The sequence below is a fragment of the Narcine bancroftii genome, chromosome 2 (assembly GCF_036971445.1).
Source record: "Narcine bancroftii isolate sNarBan1 chromosome 2, sNarBan1.hap1, whole genome shotgun sequence".
Classification (NCBI taxonomy): domain Eukaryota; kingdom Metazoa; phylum Chordata; class Chondrichthyes; order Torpediniformes; family Narcinidae; genus Narcine; species Narcine bancroftii.
Window position 1 is genome coordinate 282628222 of NC_091470.1, and position 15697 is coordinate 282643918.

General features: G+C 38.7%; 1 protein-coding gene across 1 annotated transcript in view; it reads left to right on the forward strand.

Moving 5' to 3' along the window:
* Window positions 1-13753, forward strand: part of LOC138755349 (serine incorporator 1-like) — a 217079-nt gene extending 203326 nt beyond the window's left edge. Inside the window, exons 7-10 of the mRNA XM_069921160.1 lie at window positions 3137-3224; window positions 11057-11225; window positions 12580-12795; window positions 13275-13753. Coding sequence (XP_069777261.1) covers window positions 3137-3224; window positions 11057-11225; window positions 12580-12795; window positions 13275-13428 — 627 coding nt within the window. The 3' untranslated portion in view covers window positions 13429-13753. The remainder of the gene's footprint in view (window positions 1-3136; window positions 3225-11056; window positions 11226-12579; window positions 12796-13274) is intronic.
* Window positions 13754-15697: the final 1944 nt, after the last annotated feature.

Below are 15697 nucleotides of genomic sequence, written 5' to 3' on the forward strand. Positions count from 1 at the left end.
TCTAAAGGAAAGGTTGTCTATTGTAAAAGGGAGTAGCTTATTTTGCATCAATATTAGTTTTGGTAATTGATAATTTGTTTTATTTCTTTCTACATGAATCTTTTTCCAAATATTGAGGAGATGGTGTAATACTGGAGAAGTTCTATGTTGTACCAATTTTTCGTCCCATTTATATAATATGTGTTCAGGTATCTTTTCCCCTATTTTATCTAATTCTAATCTCGTCTAGTCTGGTTTTTCCCTTGTTTGATAAAAATCTGATAGGTATCTTAATTGTGCGGCTCTATAATAATTTTTGAAGTTTGGCAGTTGTAAGCCTCCTTGTTTGTACCATTCTGTTAATTTATCTAGTGCTATCCTCGGTTTCCCCCCTCTCCATAAAAATTTCCTTATTATTTTCTTTAACTCTTTGAAGAATTTTTCTGTCAGTTGTATTGGCAATGCCTGAAATAAGTATAGTATCCTTGGAAAAATGTTCATTTTAATACAGTTTATCCTTCCTATCAGTGTTAGTGGTAGCTCTTTCCAATGCTCTAAATCGTCCTGTAATTTTTTCATTAGTGGATTGTAATTGAGTTTATATAATTGGCCTAGATTTTTGTTTATTTGTACACCTAGGTATCTTATTGCCTGCATTTGCCATCTGAATGGGGATTCCTTCTTAAATTTTGAGAAATCTGCGTTATTCATAGGCATTGCTTCACTTTTATTTATGTTTATCTTGTATCCCGACACTTCTCCATATTCCTTCAATTTCTTATATAATTCTTTTATTGATAGTTCTGGTTCTGTTAAGTACACTATCACATCATCCGCAAATAGACTGATTTTATATTCCCTGTCTTTTATTTTTATTCCTTTTATATTATTATCTATTCTTATCAATTCTGCTAGTGGTTCTATAGCTAGCGCAAACAATAACGGTGATAGTGGGCATCCCTGCCGCGTTGACCTGCTTAAGTTAAATTACTTTGATACATGTCCATTTACTGTCACTTTCGCTAACGGTCCCTTATATAATGCTTTAATCCAATTAATATACTTCTCCAGTAAACTGAATTTTTGCAATACTTTGAACAAATAATTCCATTCTACTCTGTCGAAGGCCTTCTCTGCGTCTAAAGCAACTGCTACTGCAGGTGCTTTATTTCCTTCTACTGCATGAATTAAGTTAATAAATTTACAAATATTGTCTGTTGTGCGTCTTTTTTTGATAAATCCAGTTTGGTCTAAATTTACCATTTTCGGTACCTGTTCTGCTAATCTGTTTGCTAATAGTTTAGCTATTATCTTATAATCTGTGTTTAGCAAAGATATTGGTCTATATGACGCTGGTGAGAGTGGATCTTTCCCTTGTTTTAGTATCACTGTAATTATTGCTGTTTTACATGAATCTGGTAAGTTTTGTGTCTCATCAATCTGGTTGATTACATCCAGGAGGGGCAGTATTAATAGGTCTTTAAATGTTTTGTAGAATTCTATTGGGAGTCCATCCTCTCCTGGTGTCTTATTATTTGGTAATTTTTTAATTATCTCTTGTATTTCTACTGTTCCAAATGGTTCTGTTAATTTATTTTGTTCCTCTATTTGTAGTTTTGGTAGTTCAATTTTAGTCAAAAATTCATCTATTTTCCCTTCTTTCCCTTCGTTTTCAGTTCGGTATAATTGTTCATAGAATTCTCTGAAGTTTTCCTTAATTTCTTTCGGATTATATGTAACTTGTTTGTCTTTTTTCCTTGTTGCCAATACCGTTTTCTTAGTTTGCTCTGTCTGTGTGTTTTTTCACCTAGTTCATAATATTTCTGTTTTGTCTTCATTATATTCTTCTCCACCTTATATGTTTGTAATGTTTCATATTTTATTATTTTATCCGCCAATTCTCTTCTTTTAGTTGTATCTTCCTTCATTGTTAATTTTTTTTCTATGTTTACTATTTCCCTTTCCAACTGCTCTGTTTCCTGATTGTAGTCCTTCTTCATCTTGGTTACATAACTTATTATTTGCCCTCTAATGAATGCTTTCATTGTGTCCCATAGTATAAACTTATCTTCCACTGATTCCGTATTTACTTCAAAATACATTTTTAATTGTTTTTCAATAAATTCTCTAAAATCCTGTCTTTTAAGTAGCATGGGGTTTAATCTCCATCTATACATTCTTGGAGGGATGTCCTCTAGCTTTACTGTCAGTATTAAGGGTGAATGGTCCGATAGCATTCTCGCTTTATATTCTGTTTTTCTTACTCTATCCTGCATACTAGCTGATAACAAAAATAGGTCTATTCTTGAGTATGTTTTATGTCTAGCCGAGTAGTATGAGTATTCCTTTTCATGCAATCTGGACATGTGAGAAAGTAGAAACATTTTGGGAAGATCTAAATCAGATATTAAATAAAATAACAGAAAACAATATACCAAAGAATCCAGAGATCTTCCTCCTAAGTAACATAAAAAACAAAGAATTTGGAATTGACTTGGAGGATGCACAAAAAAGATTTGTTAAGATAGCCCTAGCCGTAGCAAAAAAATGTATTATGTCAACCTGGAAATTGGAAGATAATTTGAAAATACAACAATGGTATATAGAAATGAATAAATGTATTCCATTATAAAAAATAACATATAGTTTAAGAAATAATATTGAAATATTCGAACAAGTATGGGAGCCTTACATTAAATACAATAGCGAAAACCTACCGGGAACAAACATTACCTAAGTTGAAGGAAGGAGAAGAGAAGAAAAGAATGGACTCAGTAGAATTTCTGGTGTATTTTTGTTGAATGACAACATTGTCTGACTGGCTTAATGCAACCTAGATTGTATACCTAAAATGGATGAGGGGGGGGTGAGGGGGTGGGTTGGGAGGAGGGAGGGGGGGGGGAGAAAAAGTCACTGTATATGTGTATATCATGGCTAACGTGATTTATGGTGTGAAAAATAAAAAATTTAAAAAAAAAAATTTAAAAAAAAATAGCTCTCAATTTTAGATCACATAATATTGCAGAGGGCAACAATGATTTTCATTTGGTTTACTGTCTGATCCTGAAAGATGAACAAATTAAAGAGCAAAGAATTCATAATTAAAAATGTTTCCTATACATAACAATGATCTTTCATGAATTTTATTCAATTGTAGGAATTTCCGATTTGCACTGGCTTTCAACCCTCCATCATCACTCTATACATTATGTACCTTACTTGGTCAGCAATGACAAATGAGCCTGGTAAGTAGGTTATTTTCTCTAACAATGAATATATCCTCTTATTTTCATCTGGAAATCTAATTTTAGTATTTGATAACTTAAATGAGTTACAAATGCCAAGAAAATAAATGCATTTTGTGGGAATACTGATCCTGATCTTTATTTGTTTCTCCGACTGCACAGAAAGATTGAAGCATTGTTATAATTTAACTCAGAAAAAAGAAAGTGATGCACATTTGGTAATGTACAATATATAATGGCAAACCCACTATGGGGATTGGTAGATGCCGGATAAACGAATTTTACAGTTTCTTGAGACTGTTACATGATTGGTTTGTATACTTTTACCTATTTATCTTCCAGGATTTTTTTTTTGCCGGTTGCTTGAATTCTGGGTAATGGGGATTTTACTGCAGTATGAAATTGATATCTGTAAAGCCAGTCTGATTTTACAGCTACAGTCTGAAAATATGTGGGTCTGTACATCTGGCAATTATGTTGCAGTTGTGCCTACCAGTAACAGGTACCTGGTTGAGAGGAAATTATAGTTTTTTGAACTACAATCAGATATGGAGCTTTCTGAAAGATATTCTAACATGCTGATGTATTTTTAATTGTTCAATATAAATGTCTTTTGAAGGGACTCAGATCATTGTCAAGGAATTATTAAAAAAAGTAAAAACCTATAGAAGATTTAATTATCATTAATGAAAAAAGTCACCTTTTCATTAGCTTCATGTCATGCTCCTCAGAGAGCTGATGGAAAAGATATGCATTTCAGACAAATGTGCTCTTTGGAAATGGTATGGTTGAAAGACTGGCCTTCAATTGCTATGTTTGGTGATTGTGCAAATATAGGTAGGAAAATAAGTTATGAAGAGAATATATGGCAACAGAGGCACGCAGGTAGGTAAAGTGAATGGCCAAGGATCTGGCAAATGGTGCAAAATATTGGGAAATGTGAAATTATCCATGTTGTCAGAAAAACAAAAGCATTGTATCTTACAGAGAGGGGTTTGCTGATCCTAGTGTGCATGAACTTGAATATTCAGTGGGATCTATAAGTATTCTACTGCATGCTTCTCAAAAGGCTGGGATGCATGCACAGCAAGTAATCAGGAAAGCTAACAAAATGTATGAAGGTTATGTTTCAGTCATGTTGGACATTGGTGATTCTGCATCTAGATCCCTGATATTGGACTCCTTAGTATGTTGGAAGTAATTAAGAAAAGGTTCACCAGTCTAATACTGGTAATTTGCATGTGAGGAAAAGTTAGATAAACTAGATGTATGTTCATTGGAGACCAGAGAAGTGAGAGGTAACTGAACACATCTGGTGCTTAGGGGTCATGACATGGGGGATTTGTAAAGGATGTTTCCTCTTATGGGAATATCTAGAAGTATGGGTCATTGCCAAAATTTGAGTAATCATTTAAGAAACTGATGAACTAAAATTCTCAGTGTTGTGAGTCTTGAATTCTCTTCCTCAATGGGAAGTGACTATCAATAACTCGAAAGACTGGAGTTAAAGAACAATAGGCTTCTATTTAAAATAATCTTGAAGGTCATCCTGTGCTGTGACCCAGGCTTTCTGCAGTGGGGTTATGGTGTTAGAGCCTTTATACAGGGTCAAGAGGAAGGAGCAATCACAGAGCAAGGCAGATCCAGATAAATAAGTGTACAGCAGTTCACCCCATTCACCCATTGTATTTTTATTTTGTCCAGGCCCACCCTATCTGGTTGGTAGAAGTGTGGTTTGCATTCCGTGCAGATCCGGCTGTTCCTAAACATGACTCTGACATCCCTGATGGAGTACGGCAGATTACAAGATTTGATGAAGTGGAAAAATCTCATGACACCGGGGTGGCAGAGGTCATTGTGGAGGATTTTGAGGTGATTTATCTGTGCACTGGTGTATGTCCCTCAGGATAAGGCATCTGGGGGATTGTTGAGCTTCCCTGGCTGATGCAGAATTTCGTAGTTATAGGTGGAAAGTTCGATCCACCCCCTCAAACTGTTATCATTCTTTATCTTACCCCAATACTTTTTATTAAACATGAATGCTGTGGCCTGTTGGGTCCATTAGCAGGGTAAAATGTCTGCCGGCCAGATAATGCCTCCAGTGCCGCACCACCTCAACTATTGTCTGAGCCTCCTTCTCGACAGAGGTGTGTCAGATTTCAGGGCCCTGGAGGGTATGGGAGAAGAAGGCTGTGGACTGATCTGCCTGATTAAGGGCGGTGGCCACGGCGAAATCGGACATGTCTCTCTCCGCCTGAAATGGGGCAGATTCATCCACTGTGAACGTTGCGGCTTTCGTGTTGTCTTCTTTTATGTGACAGAAAGATGCCTGGTCCTCTCTTGTCAAGGAGAAGGATGTGGACTTGATAAGGGGCCAGGCTTTGTTTGCATAATTAGGGACTGACTGGGCATAGTAGGAAAAGATCTCCAGGCACCTTTTCAGGGCCTTGATGCTGTGGGGGAGGGAGATCTCTAGTGGGGGCGCATGCTGTCGGGGTTGGGGCCAATGACTCCATTCTCCACCACACAGCCAAGGATTGCCAAGTGGGTAGTGCAGAAAACACATTTATCCCTTTTGTAGGTGAGGTTTAGGCATCTGGTAGTTGTGAGGAATTTCAGGAGGTTGGCATCATGATCTTGGTGGTCTTGGCCACAGATCATGATGTTATCCAGATGGGGAAGATGCCACGCAGGTCATTTTGGTCAACCATCTGGTCCATCTCCCGCTGGAAAACGGAGAGGCCATTGGTAACACTGAAGGGTAGTAGAGGAAGTGGTAGAGGTGGCCATCTGTTTTGAAGGCAGGTTACTGGCAGTACTCCGGGCAGATGGGAAGTTGGTGGTAGGTGAATTTCAGGTCAATCGTGGAGAACATACAATATTGGGCAATTTGATTGACCATATCCCAATAAGAGAAGGGGGATGCGCATCCAGCTGTGTATAACAGTTAATGGTCTGGCTATAATCAATCACCATTCTGTGTTTACCCCCACCCTTGACCACCACTACTTGAACTCCCCACGGGCTGGCGCTAGCTTCGATGATCCCCTCATTCAAGGGTTGCCGCACTTGCACTTTAATAAATACCCTGACCCCTTTGCTGTATCACCTGCTTTTTGTAGGGACAGTTGGGGGTGAAGTTCACGAATAGCAGTGGGGGATTAATACAGAGAGTAAAGAGACCATGTGTTGGTTGGGCTGGCGGTGGGGGGGTGGGGGGGGAGGAGGAGGAGGTAGTGGGGGGGGGTAGGAGGAGGTGGTGGGGGGAGCGGGGCAGCTGGCTGAGAACTTTTGGGTGGCTGACCATGACGGGGTGGAGGGACAGAACTGTCATATTGCATTGTGGCACTCTTGAGGTGGCACTGAAAGTCCAAACGCAGCAGCACTGCCGTGCAGAGCTGTGGCATGATGAAGAGTTTAAAGTCCCTGTAAGTCATGCCCCGCATGGTCAGCATCACAGTGGTGTAGCTGCAGATCTCGACTGAGCGGGACTTTGAGACCAAGGCGTCGTTATAGCTTTAAGGGAGTAACACTGCACTGTCTCAGGGTGGATAAAACTCTCAGTGCACCTGCTATCGAAAAGGCATCTTGTTACCTTATCGTTGATAGAGATGTCTATCATAGACCAGGAGAGTTGATGCGAGCTGCTTTGATCCAGTATCACAGAGGCTAATGTCGGTTCATGGTCTGGTCTGTGCTGACTCGTAGTCTGGGAACATAATGGTGGCGCTCATGTAGTGGTGTGATTATCCTCGGAAGTTGGCTGTGCCCAATCTGGCAGTCCCCACGTTGTGGCGTGGTCATCTTCAGAAGATGGCAGTGGCCAAGATGGTGGCCCCCATGCTGTGCATGGGGTGGCATTTGGACTGGAAGGCTGCTGTGATTGACATACCTTCGCATGGTGTCCCTTCTTTCTGTACTTAGAGCATGTTGCATCTTTTGCCAGGCAGCAGTATCAGATGTGCTTTAGTTGGCTGCAAAAGTAGCACTTTGGGTGCTCCTGAGAGACAGCAGCTTTGGTGGACTTGCTTATCGGATGAGATAATGGACTGCTGGCTTGTAAACCCACGTCCCAAGATGGTTGCCCCCATGTGGACTCCGCACCATTTGGCGAGTAAGCTTCCATGTTATAGAGGGCTATCTACAGCAATTTCACGAGGTCGATCGTGCCTTTTGAGTCCAACTTACTCTGCTCAGGTAGCCTCTGGCCTGATGCCAGCGAAATAGGCATCCCAGATAATTTCCTCCATGTTTTGGGAGGCCTTCATTTAGTGTACGTTGCAAACTCGTTCAAGTCCCCGCAGAGCCTGGAGGAACTCGTCGTTCGATTTATCCAGTCGCTGTCAGAATGTAGCCAGAATGTGCCTGGCATATACTTCATTGACTTTCTCCCTGTACTGGTCTTTGAGTATGTCCATTACTTCTGTATGTTGAGGTATCCCTGATCATAGGGAACACTCGATGTCTGACCCGGGAGAAGAGTAGGTGCAGTTTGTTTATCTCCGTGGCCATGATTCCGGAGTAATTTTGCAGAAAGACCTTAAAGCAGTGTAGCCAGTGTTCAAAGCAGTTTAAGGCCTCTGGCAATTGTGGGTCAATCTTCAGTTTATCAGGCTTCAAGAGATGTAACATAGTTGGAAAAAAATTATTTTGTAAATAAAATTGATGCATTATCAATAACTTGAGAAATGAGAGTTACAGAACTATAGGCTTTTATTTACAATAAACGAAGGCCATTCTATGCTGTTATCCAGGCTTTCTGGGGAGGGGTTATGGTGTTGGAGCCTTTATATAGCGTCAACAGGTAGAAGCCATGGGTGTAGTCACAAAGTGGAGCGGAACCAGATAAATGAGTGTACAGCAGTTCACCACAGGGACTTTGAATATTTTTGAAGAATAGGCTGATTAGAAAGAGGCTGAAAGGGTAGCACAGATAGATGGAAATATAGAATTCAGGAGATAACCAGATCAGTGATAATCTTATTGAATAGGGAAGAAAGGTGGAGGGATGAGGGACCTAATTTCACGTATGGTACATTTTACAGGAAGGGAAAGGATGCAAACAAAATTTTAGACAGAATTAATTTGGAGAGAAAAAACTCTCTGGAATATACAGTAATTATGGGAAGATCAACAGGTGTAAATTTGAATAACCAAATCTTTGTCAACATAAATAAACAAACTACGGAAAATCAGTAGGAGCATATTGTGGGAAATAAAGGATAAAATAGCAATGTCTTCTTTTTATTGCTTTTCATATAATTTAAATTTTGTGATATTTAAAGTTGTATCTTATTGCATTTCCTCAGAGGCATTTCATTGAGTTAAACAGATTGTTTTTCCTTATTTTTAATATTTCAGAGAGGCAGTAATGTATTAATATGGTGGAAATTTGACCTTGATTTTCTATGCAGTACACACAATGTAGATGCATGTGCACATTGGAAATGTGAAGCGATCAACTAATTTTCTGTTCCAGGGTAAAAATGTGCATGCATGTCCTTTCTGCTTACCTTGCATGTAGGTTCATAGGAGGCTGCAGAATGTTTTGCTCCAGAAATTGTTGTTTGATATTTTCATTCTGGAAGGCTGAAACTGACAACTTTCAAATTTTCAACATGGCGATTCTCTAAAGAATGAGTGAACTGCAATGTAATTGTGCAAAATAACCATAAATCTTCAATTATTAAATACTAACAAACTTTGGATTATTTTTATATCTTGTCAGACAATTTAATGGAAGAAGTATCATTATTACACAGTAAATATTGCTTTGATTCTAATGTAACAAAATCTTACAATAATTGGTTTACGCCATCTGACTTTTGACAGACAACTGTACAACTTCAAAATTTGACCAAGAAGATGAAAACTTAAGAAAATCAAACTCAAAAGCAAGCCATAATCAAACATGTATTGAGATAGTATTCATGGGATACATGTGTTTGGATTCATTGATTTGGCTCTTTCTTATACCAGTTGCTGTGGAACCGGCATCACCTACGTCTCCTAGAACGCTTCCACCAGCGTGTTCTCCGCTCCATCCTCAACATTCATCCCTAACGTCGAAGGTCTCGAGATGGCAGAGGTCGACAGCATCGAGTCCACGCTGCTGAAGATCCAGCTGCGCTGGGTGAGTCACGTCTCCAGATTGGAGGACCATCGCCTTCCCAAGATCGTGTTGTATGGCGAGCTCTCCACTGGCCACCGTGACAGAGGTGCACCAAAGAAAAGGTACAAGGACTGCCTAAAGAAATCTCTTGGTGCCTGCCACATTGACCACCGCCAGTGGGCTGATCTCGCCTCAAACCGTGCATCTTGGCGCCTCACAGTTTGGCGGGCAGCAACCTCCTTTGAAGAAGACCGCAGAGCCCACCTCACTGACAAAAGGCAAAGGAGGAAAAACCCAACACCCAACCCCAACCGACCAATTTTCCCCTGCAACCGCTGCAACCGTGTCTGCCTGTCCCGCATCGGACTTGTCAGCCACAAACGAGCCTGCAGCTGACGTGGACATTTACCCCCTCCATAAATCTTCGTCCGCGAAGCCAAGCCAAAGAAAGAACCTTAGGCCTATGCCGGCAGAATTTACAGAAAGAGCAAGGTTAATGTTTCAGCATGAAGACCATTTACCTGAACTTTCCTAGGATTTTCAGTGCATTGAATTCCAAGAAAAGTTTTTCTCCTGCATGTTTTAGGTACAGAAAATGTTCTTGTCTTAATGTGGTTCCTCCATTAGCTCTGAAGATAGTCAAGGATCTTAGAAACACAAGCCTCATTTTAGGTTTAAGCACATTATAACAAACCAATATGTATTAATATGAAGTATATTTAAAATATATTTCCTAACACAGGAAAATAATGAAAGGAAACAACAAAATAGGCTAAAATATTTTTCAACAGTTGTCTTTCTAATTTTGTGTTTATATTACTGTATTGGAGCCAACCAACCAATTGTATCTTTTGGTTAAGATTTCAATTGTTTGAAACAAATATCATCATTTCAAATCTCTGCTATTTCAGCAATCACCCTTTGAGCCATTGCCAAGTTTTGTTAGATTTTAATAACTAATCCTTAGATTCATTATTTACCTAACTCAGGATTTGTACAGCTTGCTGGAACTTATAAAATTTACAAGGGTAGGGTTCTCTGCTTACAGCAAACGTGTGTTCATTTAACCCGGGTGGGGGGGGGGGGGTCCAAGGGCAGACTTTTACCATGGTGAGTGAATGGTTGAATGGCAGGCCACACTGATTTTTTGGTAGCATCGAGGGTGGTGGTGGTGGGGGGGGGGGGGGGGGGATGAGGCTATGATGGCGTCAGAGCAAGTGGGCTGGCAGCCGCATTGGAGCGGGAGGTGGGGTGGTGACTGTGTCGGAATGGGGTGGTGGGGTGGCGCCTGCGTCAGAGCAGGGGTGGTAATGTCATATTGGGAGGGAAGGGTGGCAGCGGTGTCAGAGCAAAGGGGGGGGGGGTGGTTTGAAGCCACATCAGAACGGTGGGGGGTGGCGGAAGCCAATACGGATAATTTTAGATTGCAGACTGGATCTGGAGGTCTACAGGCCAGATAAAATTTGATCTGTAAGCTACCCACCTCTGATTTAGCTGATGACAACTAGGTACATTTTGAGCTTATGTATTTGTGACTAAAAGTAGAGGAGTATCTGTCAGAACAAAAATGATAGAACCATTCATTTTTGTCAGAACTAAGTTAAAATTTGAATTTTTCCCACAACTATTAAAGTAAAGCACTTGAATGAAATATTTTTGATGGCTAAAATATAAATTTACTTCACATTAAGTGTAACATTTGGTTGTATTTTGCTTTCAGATGATAAATGCAATCCCAGTATAATGAGCTTCTTTGAAAAGACATTTCCCAGCACTGATACTGATAACAACACTGCAATCGCAACTGATACCTTAGAGACAGGATTAAAATGGGATATCCAGTGCATTGCAGGATTGGTCTTATTTCTTATTTGCATTTTATATTTGAGGTAATCAAGAATATTATTTGCTGTGTCATTTTATTGCCAATGTACTATTACTCCGGGCTTCTGCATTTTTTTAGACACAATCACCAGTGTGTCCAGTATTATAAAGAACCCAGATTGGTCACTTTGGGAACATGCAGACAAGAGCAGTTAAAGAAAATCATGTTTGACTTGTATACCAATCACTTCTAACTGGTCGCACAACAGTTCCGGATTTTCACTAACCTTTTTATGAAGATGTGTACAACTTCTTCCCTTCTTCCATCAGATTTCTGAATGAACAATGAACCACAGACACTACCTCACCTTCTCTTGAATGAATTAATTTAATTTAAAAAAAAATATGATTTATAACAATTTTGCACCTGTGACGCTGGTGCAAAACAACAAATTTTGTGGCATGTTTATGACAATAAATTCTGATTCTGATTCCTGACATTATCCCACAGTGAATCAGCATTCAGTATATCAATTATATTATTCCTTCGTCTTCAAATAATAATATAAAATTGTATGATGTGTAAAAAAAGATAGGCATACACTTAATGGTCATTAAAATTTTGTTAGGACCTTTTCTCCTCCCTCATTGTTCTTGGACTAGAATAAAGTTTATAGAACTGATCATTGCACAGAGCCACAGCAATCAATACACCATGTCCTTGCAATAGAAAACAGAAGAGACTGCAGATACTGCAATCTGGAGCAAAAATAAAACAAACTTATAGTAGAACTTAGTAGGGAAGGAAGCACTTATGGGCGTAGAAAGGAATAGCCAATGTTTCACGTTTAGACTCTGAATCAGATTGCAAACTGAAACACTGACAATTCCTTCCACCTGACAGATGCTTTATTTTATTTTTTTAAATCACTTTTAGGCCTTGTGTCCTCCTGCTTCCTTGGATGGCGTGCCATAAACTGAACCTATATTTTGCAATGTGCTCTCACTAGCTGTAGAACAATTTGGATCCCTTGATCTACAACAATATTTTGAAAAACAAAAGGTTCCATTAGTCTTTAAAATTATCTTTGTATGGTCCAATGACTCGATACTGTCTGTACATGAATCCCAAAATCTCCAAGATCCTTCACAACTCCTTCACCTTCCTCAGTGAAGGCCATGAAGAGTGTCCAACCTCATTACATTAAAAGGAGGGCTGGAGAGAAATTAAGATATAGAATAGTAAAGGTAAAGGTCTGGCCTGGTGAACATGAGCAGTTCATTTCACCTGGTCCTTTTCTCGAGCTGCACGTTTTTAAGTTCCTCAGTCCTTTGGTGTATTTTGCAGTCACAGCTTTATTAATACGAAGCACTATTGATTTTTTTTTCACCAATTTTGTTGATATTGTGTTTTGCCAGCATAAGGAAGTCGAGCTGCACACAGAGGCATAGCCACTCTGAAAATAATCTAGATGCTGGATCTTTGGAATGTGCATCAATCCAGGAGGGCTGTGAAGAAGTGCATCGTTTTCAGGATAATGAAAAAGAAGGGGTTCATTATAGTTACTGTTTTTTCCACTTCATTCTTTTTCTGGCATCTATGTATGTTATGATGACATTAACTAACTGGCACAGGTAAGAGAAAAGAAGCACCTTTTCAGGAACACTTTAAGGTGTATGTCTAACATTAAAAATGAAGACAATTTTAGGGTCCTGTATTCTGTGCAATCTCACTAATCAGGTTAGAACTTGTTTTGTTGAGGAAGCCACATTTGGAGGTCAAGGCAACAATGGGTTTAGGGTTGACTGAATGTGAGCACCACACTTCTTTGAGGAAATTCAAATCTAGTAGGATTATCTTAAAGTCCAGCTAATTTTTTTTTTAGCAGAAATAATCATTTTATTCTAAATTGATTAGAGGTTGTATTGGAATATCAGACAAGTATATGCTTTTGTATCTATCTTATAAAATAATTTCATGGCATCAGTTTATAGTGAAGTCTAACATCTATTAAAATCTAACTTTAATTTAGTTTAAAATGATAGTCATTTTTCTGCTAAAATTCGAGGAAGTTCAAGATAATTGACAGTAGCTTCTTTGTATTCATGTCTAGTCATAGCCCTGATTTCAAGAGCATTTCAAGCAGTTGGATTGCAGTATGGATGAAGATTGCTTCCACTTGGGTGTGCAGCTCCCTTTACATCTGGACTCTTCTGGCTCCTCTGGTTCTTTCGAAACAAGAGGATTTTGAAGAACATATGAACTAAGAATGGTGGAGAAAGCGGGACAGAAGGGAAGTTCAGTTACACAATGCTGAGATACTTAAACATTAAATAACAGCTTTCCAGCAATCTAAATTAAATATATACACTTGAGCTGCTCTTAATCTTTGTCATCAAAGAATGAGGATCAGTTGTTATTAATAAATAAGTTAATGATTTAACCATACAAAACTTGTTCATTAGATAATGTCCATTTTTAGAACTAAATGTTCAGTTTTTCTGTAGCTCCTTGAAGTAGCCCTATATGTATGTTGTTTACACCAGCACTGGAATATACATTTGCAAAAATTAAAATTGTCAACCAACTACAGACATAGTGGGATAAAGTTCATATAGAAATTTAGTCACCATGGCCATTATTAGTTCTGAGATCTTTATTACCAATGCTAACTTTTCCTGTGTCGACAGACATCCTCTTATAGGCTGTAACAACCATAATGTCTACCAAAGTGATGTTATTGTTATCAAGTACAAATCAGAATAAAATAAATAATTCCAATATCTCTAAATAATTGTTTAGCAATATCATTTTTAGCTGCTTCTCCTGAGACAAGTCCTTGGAATTGATGGTGACTTGCTTCCATTGCTGTGTGTTCTGAGATGGCCCATGAGACCAATGTAGAATCTTCAGATTCTTCCACAGGTGGGTAAGAAAGGAGGGTAGGACATTAAAGTAGATTGGTGTTCCTCCCACTGTTTATGCTGAATGAATGAACTCTGAGTTCTCAGTGCATGCGGTGTTTTCCCAAGTTTACTACAAAATAGTGGGAATGTTATGCTTCCTCAAGGAAAGAGGAAGGGTTTTTTTCATGCGTCTGGTGTCAAGCATGCAGATAATATAGCCTCCCATTTGAGCTGATTGAGTATAAGGGTATATTCTATAGTAAAATCCCGAATTATCCGGAATTCATGCAACCAGCAGCCTCAAGCAACCAGCAAAAGAAATCGTGGAAAATAAATAGGTAAAAAAATACCAAAGTTTAAAATTGGTGCCCCCTAGTGGTTAGTTTGCCAATCATGCAACACACAGCCTCTAGCAACTGGAAATTTCACTTATCCAGCATCTACCAATCTCCATAGGTGCCGGATACTGGGAGGTTTACTGTGTATTTCATCTCATTGTCATTAAAAAATCTTAAATTTGACCATGTATGGCAATGAAATCTATCCTTAATGTCTTATATTTAAGACATTAACTTATAAAAACTTATATAAAACTTAACAGATGTAGAAGTATATATTAGTGCACCCTACAAGCATTGCTGACAGCTATGGTAGATCATTTCTACCTTGCATAAGATTAGCAGTAGAAGTCCAGATTAACATGCTTATAATTTTTGTGTTTTATGTTGTCAGTAATACAGTTCATTTGTGAAAATGTTGGATATCAAGAAAGGCATAAGCACTATTTATTAAATCCTGTGGTTTATTGTGCTGTAGAAGATCATTGGAGTTGATATTTTTGCAAAGTTTCTTATAGTAAAATACACTGGAATGCTTTGCAGCAAAACCACAGAATTTAGTTTGAAAACATCCTTTCACAGCACATCTTGGGGGACCAGCCCTCTGCCATTGGTGATTTACACTGTTTTTAATCCTTTCCTTAGAATGTAGGTGTCACCTGAAGAATCTGAATTAATACAACACCCCCCCAATCACCTTCAGGTGGCGACGATGCAATTTCTTTTCAAATTACTTCATACTCTTAGATTTCAGCTGTGTGATGATGAAAACACAATAATGTGTCAAAGTCGGCATGTTACAAAACATTAAGATGAACTGACAAGTGCCATGTTCCTTTTTCTCTTAAGTGGTGGAAGTTATTGGTTGGAAAATAATGCTGAACGATCCTTGTTTTATTCTATCTTGTGATCAATAATCAAGGTGGGTGTTTAGTATTGTGGATAAGGCACTCATTCAGTGAACTGCGTCTGGAAGATATCATGGTCTTCTATTCTTACTACTCTCTATCACACTTTAGGATTTACTTGATCCATTTGCTGCATAATTGCATACATCTGACCCCTTGTAATCCCAGTATTTATGTCAAATCAAGTTTTATGTCAATGGCATTAGGCTTGGTGATAGAAATAACATCGAAAACCATTCAACCTAACTGTAAGGATAATGAGTTTATTGTCATAATCTTTGCTCTCAATCTCACGAAAACCATGGATCTGATTGTTGACTTCAGGAAGGAAAAACCAGAGGTGTATGATCAAGTGACCATTGGAGAATCAGAGGTGGAGAGGTT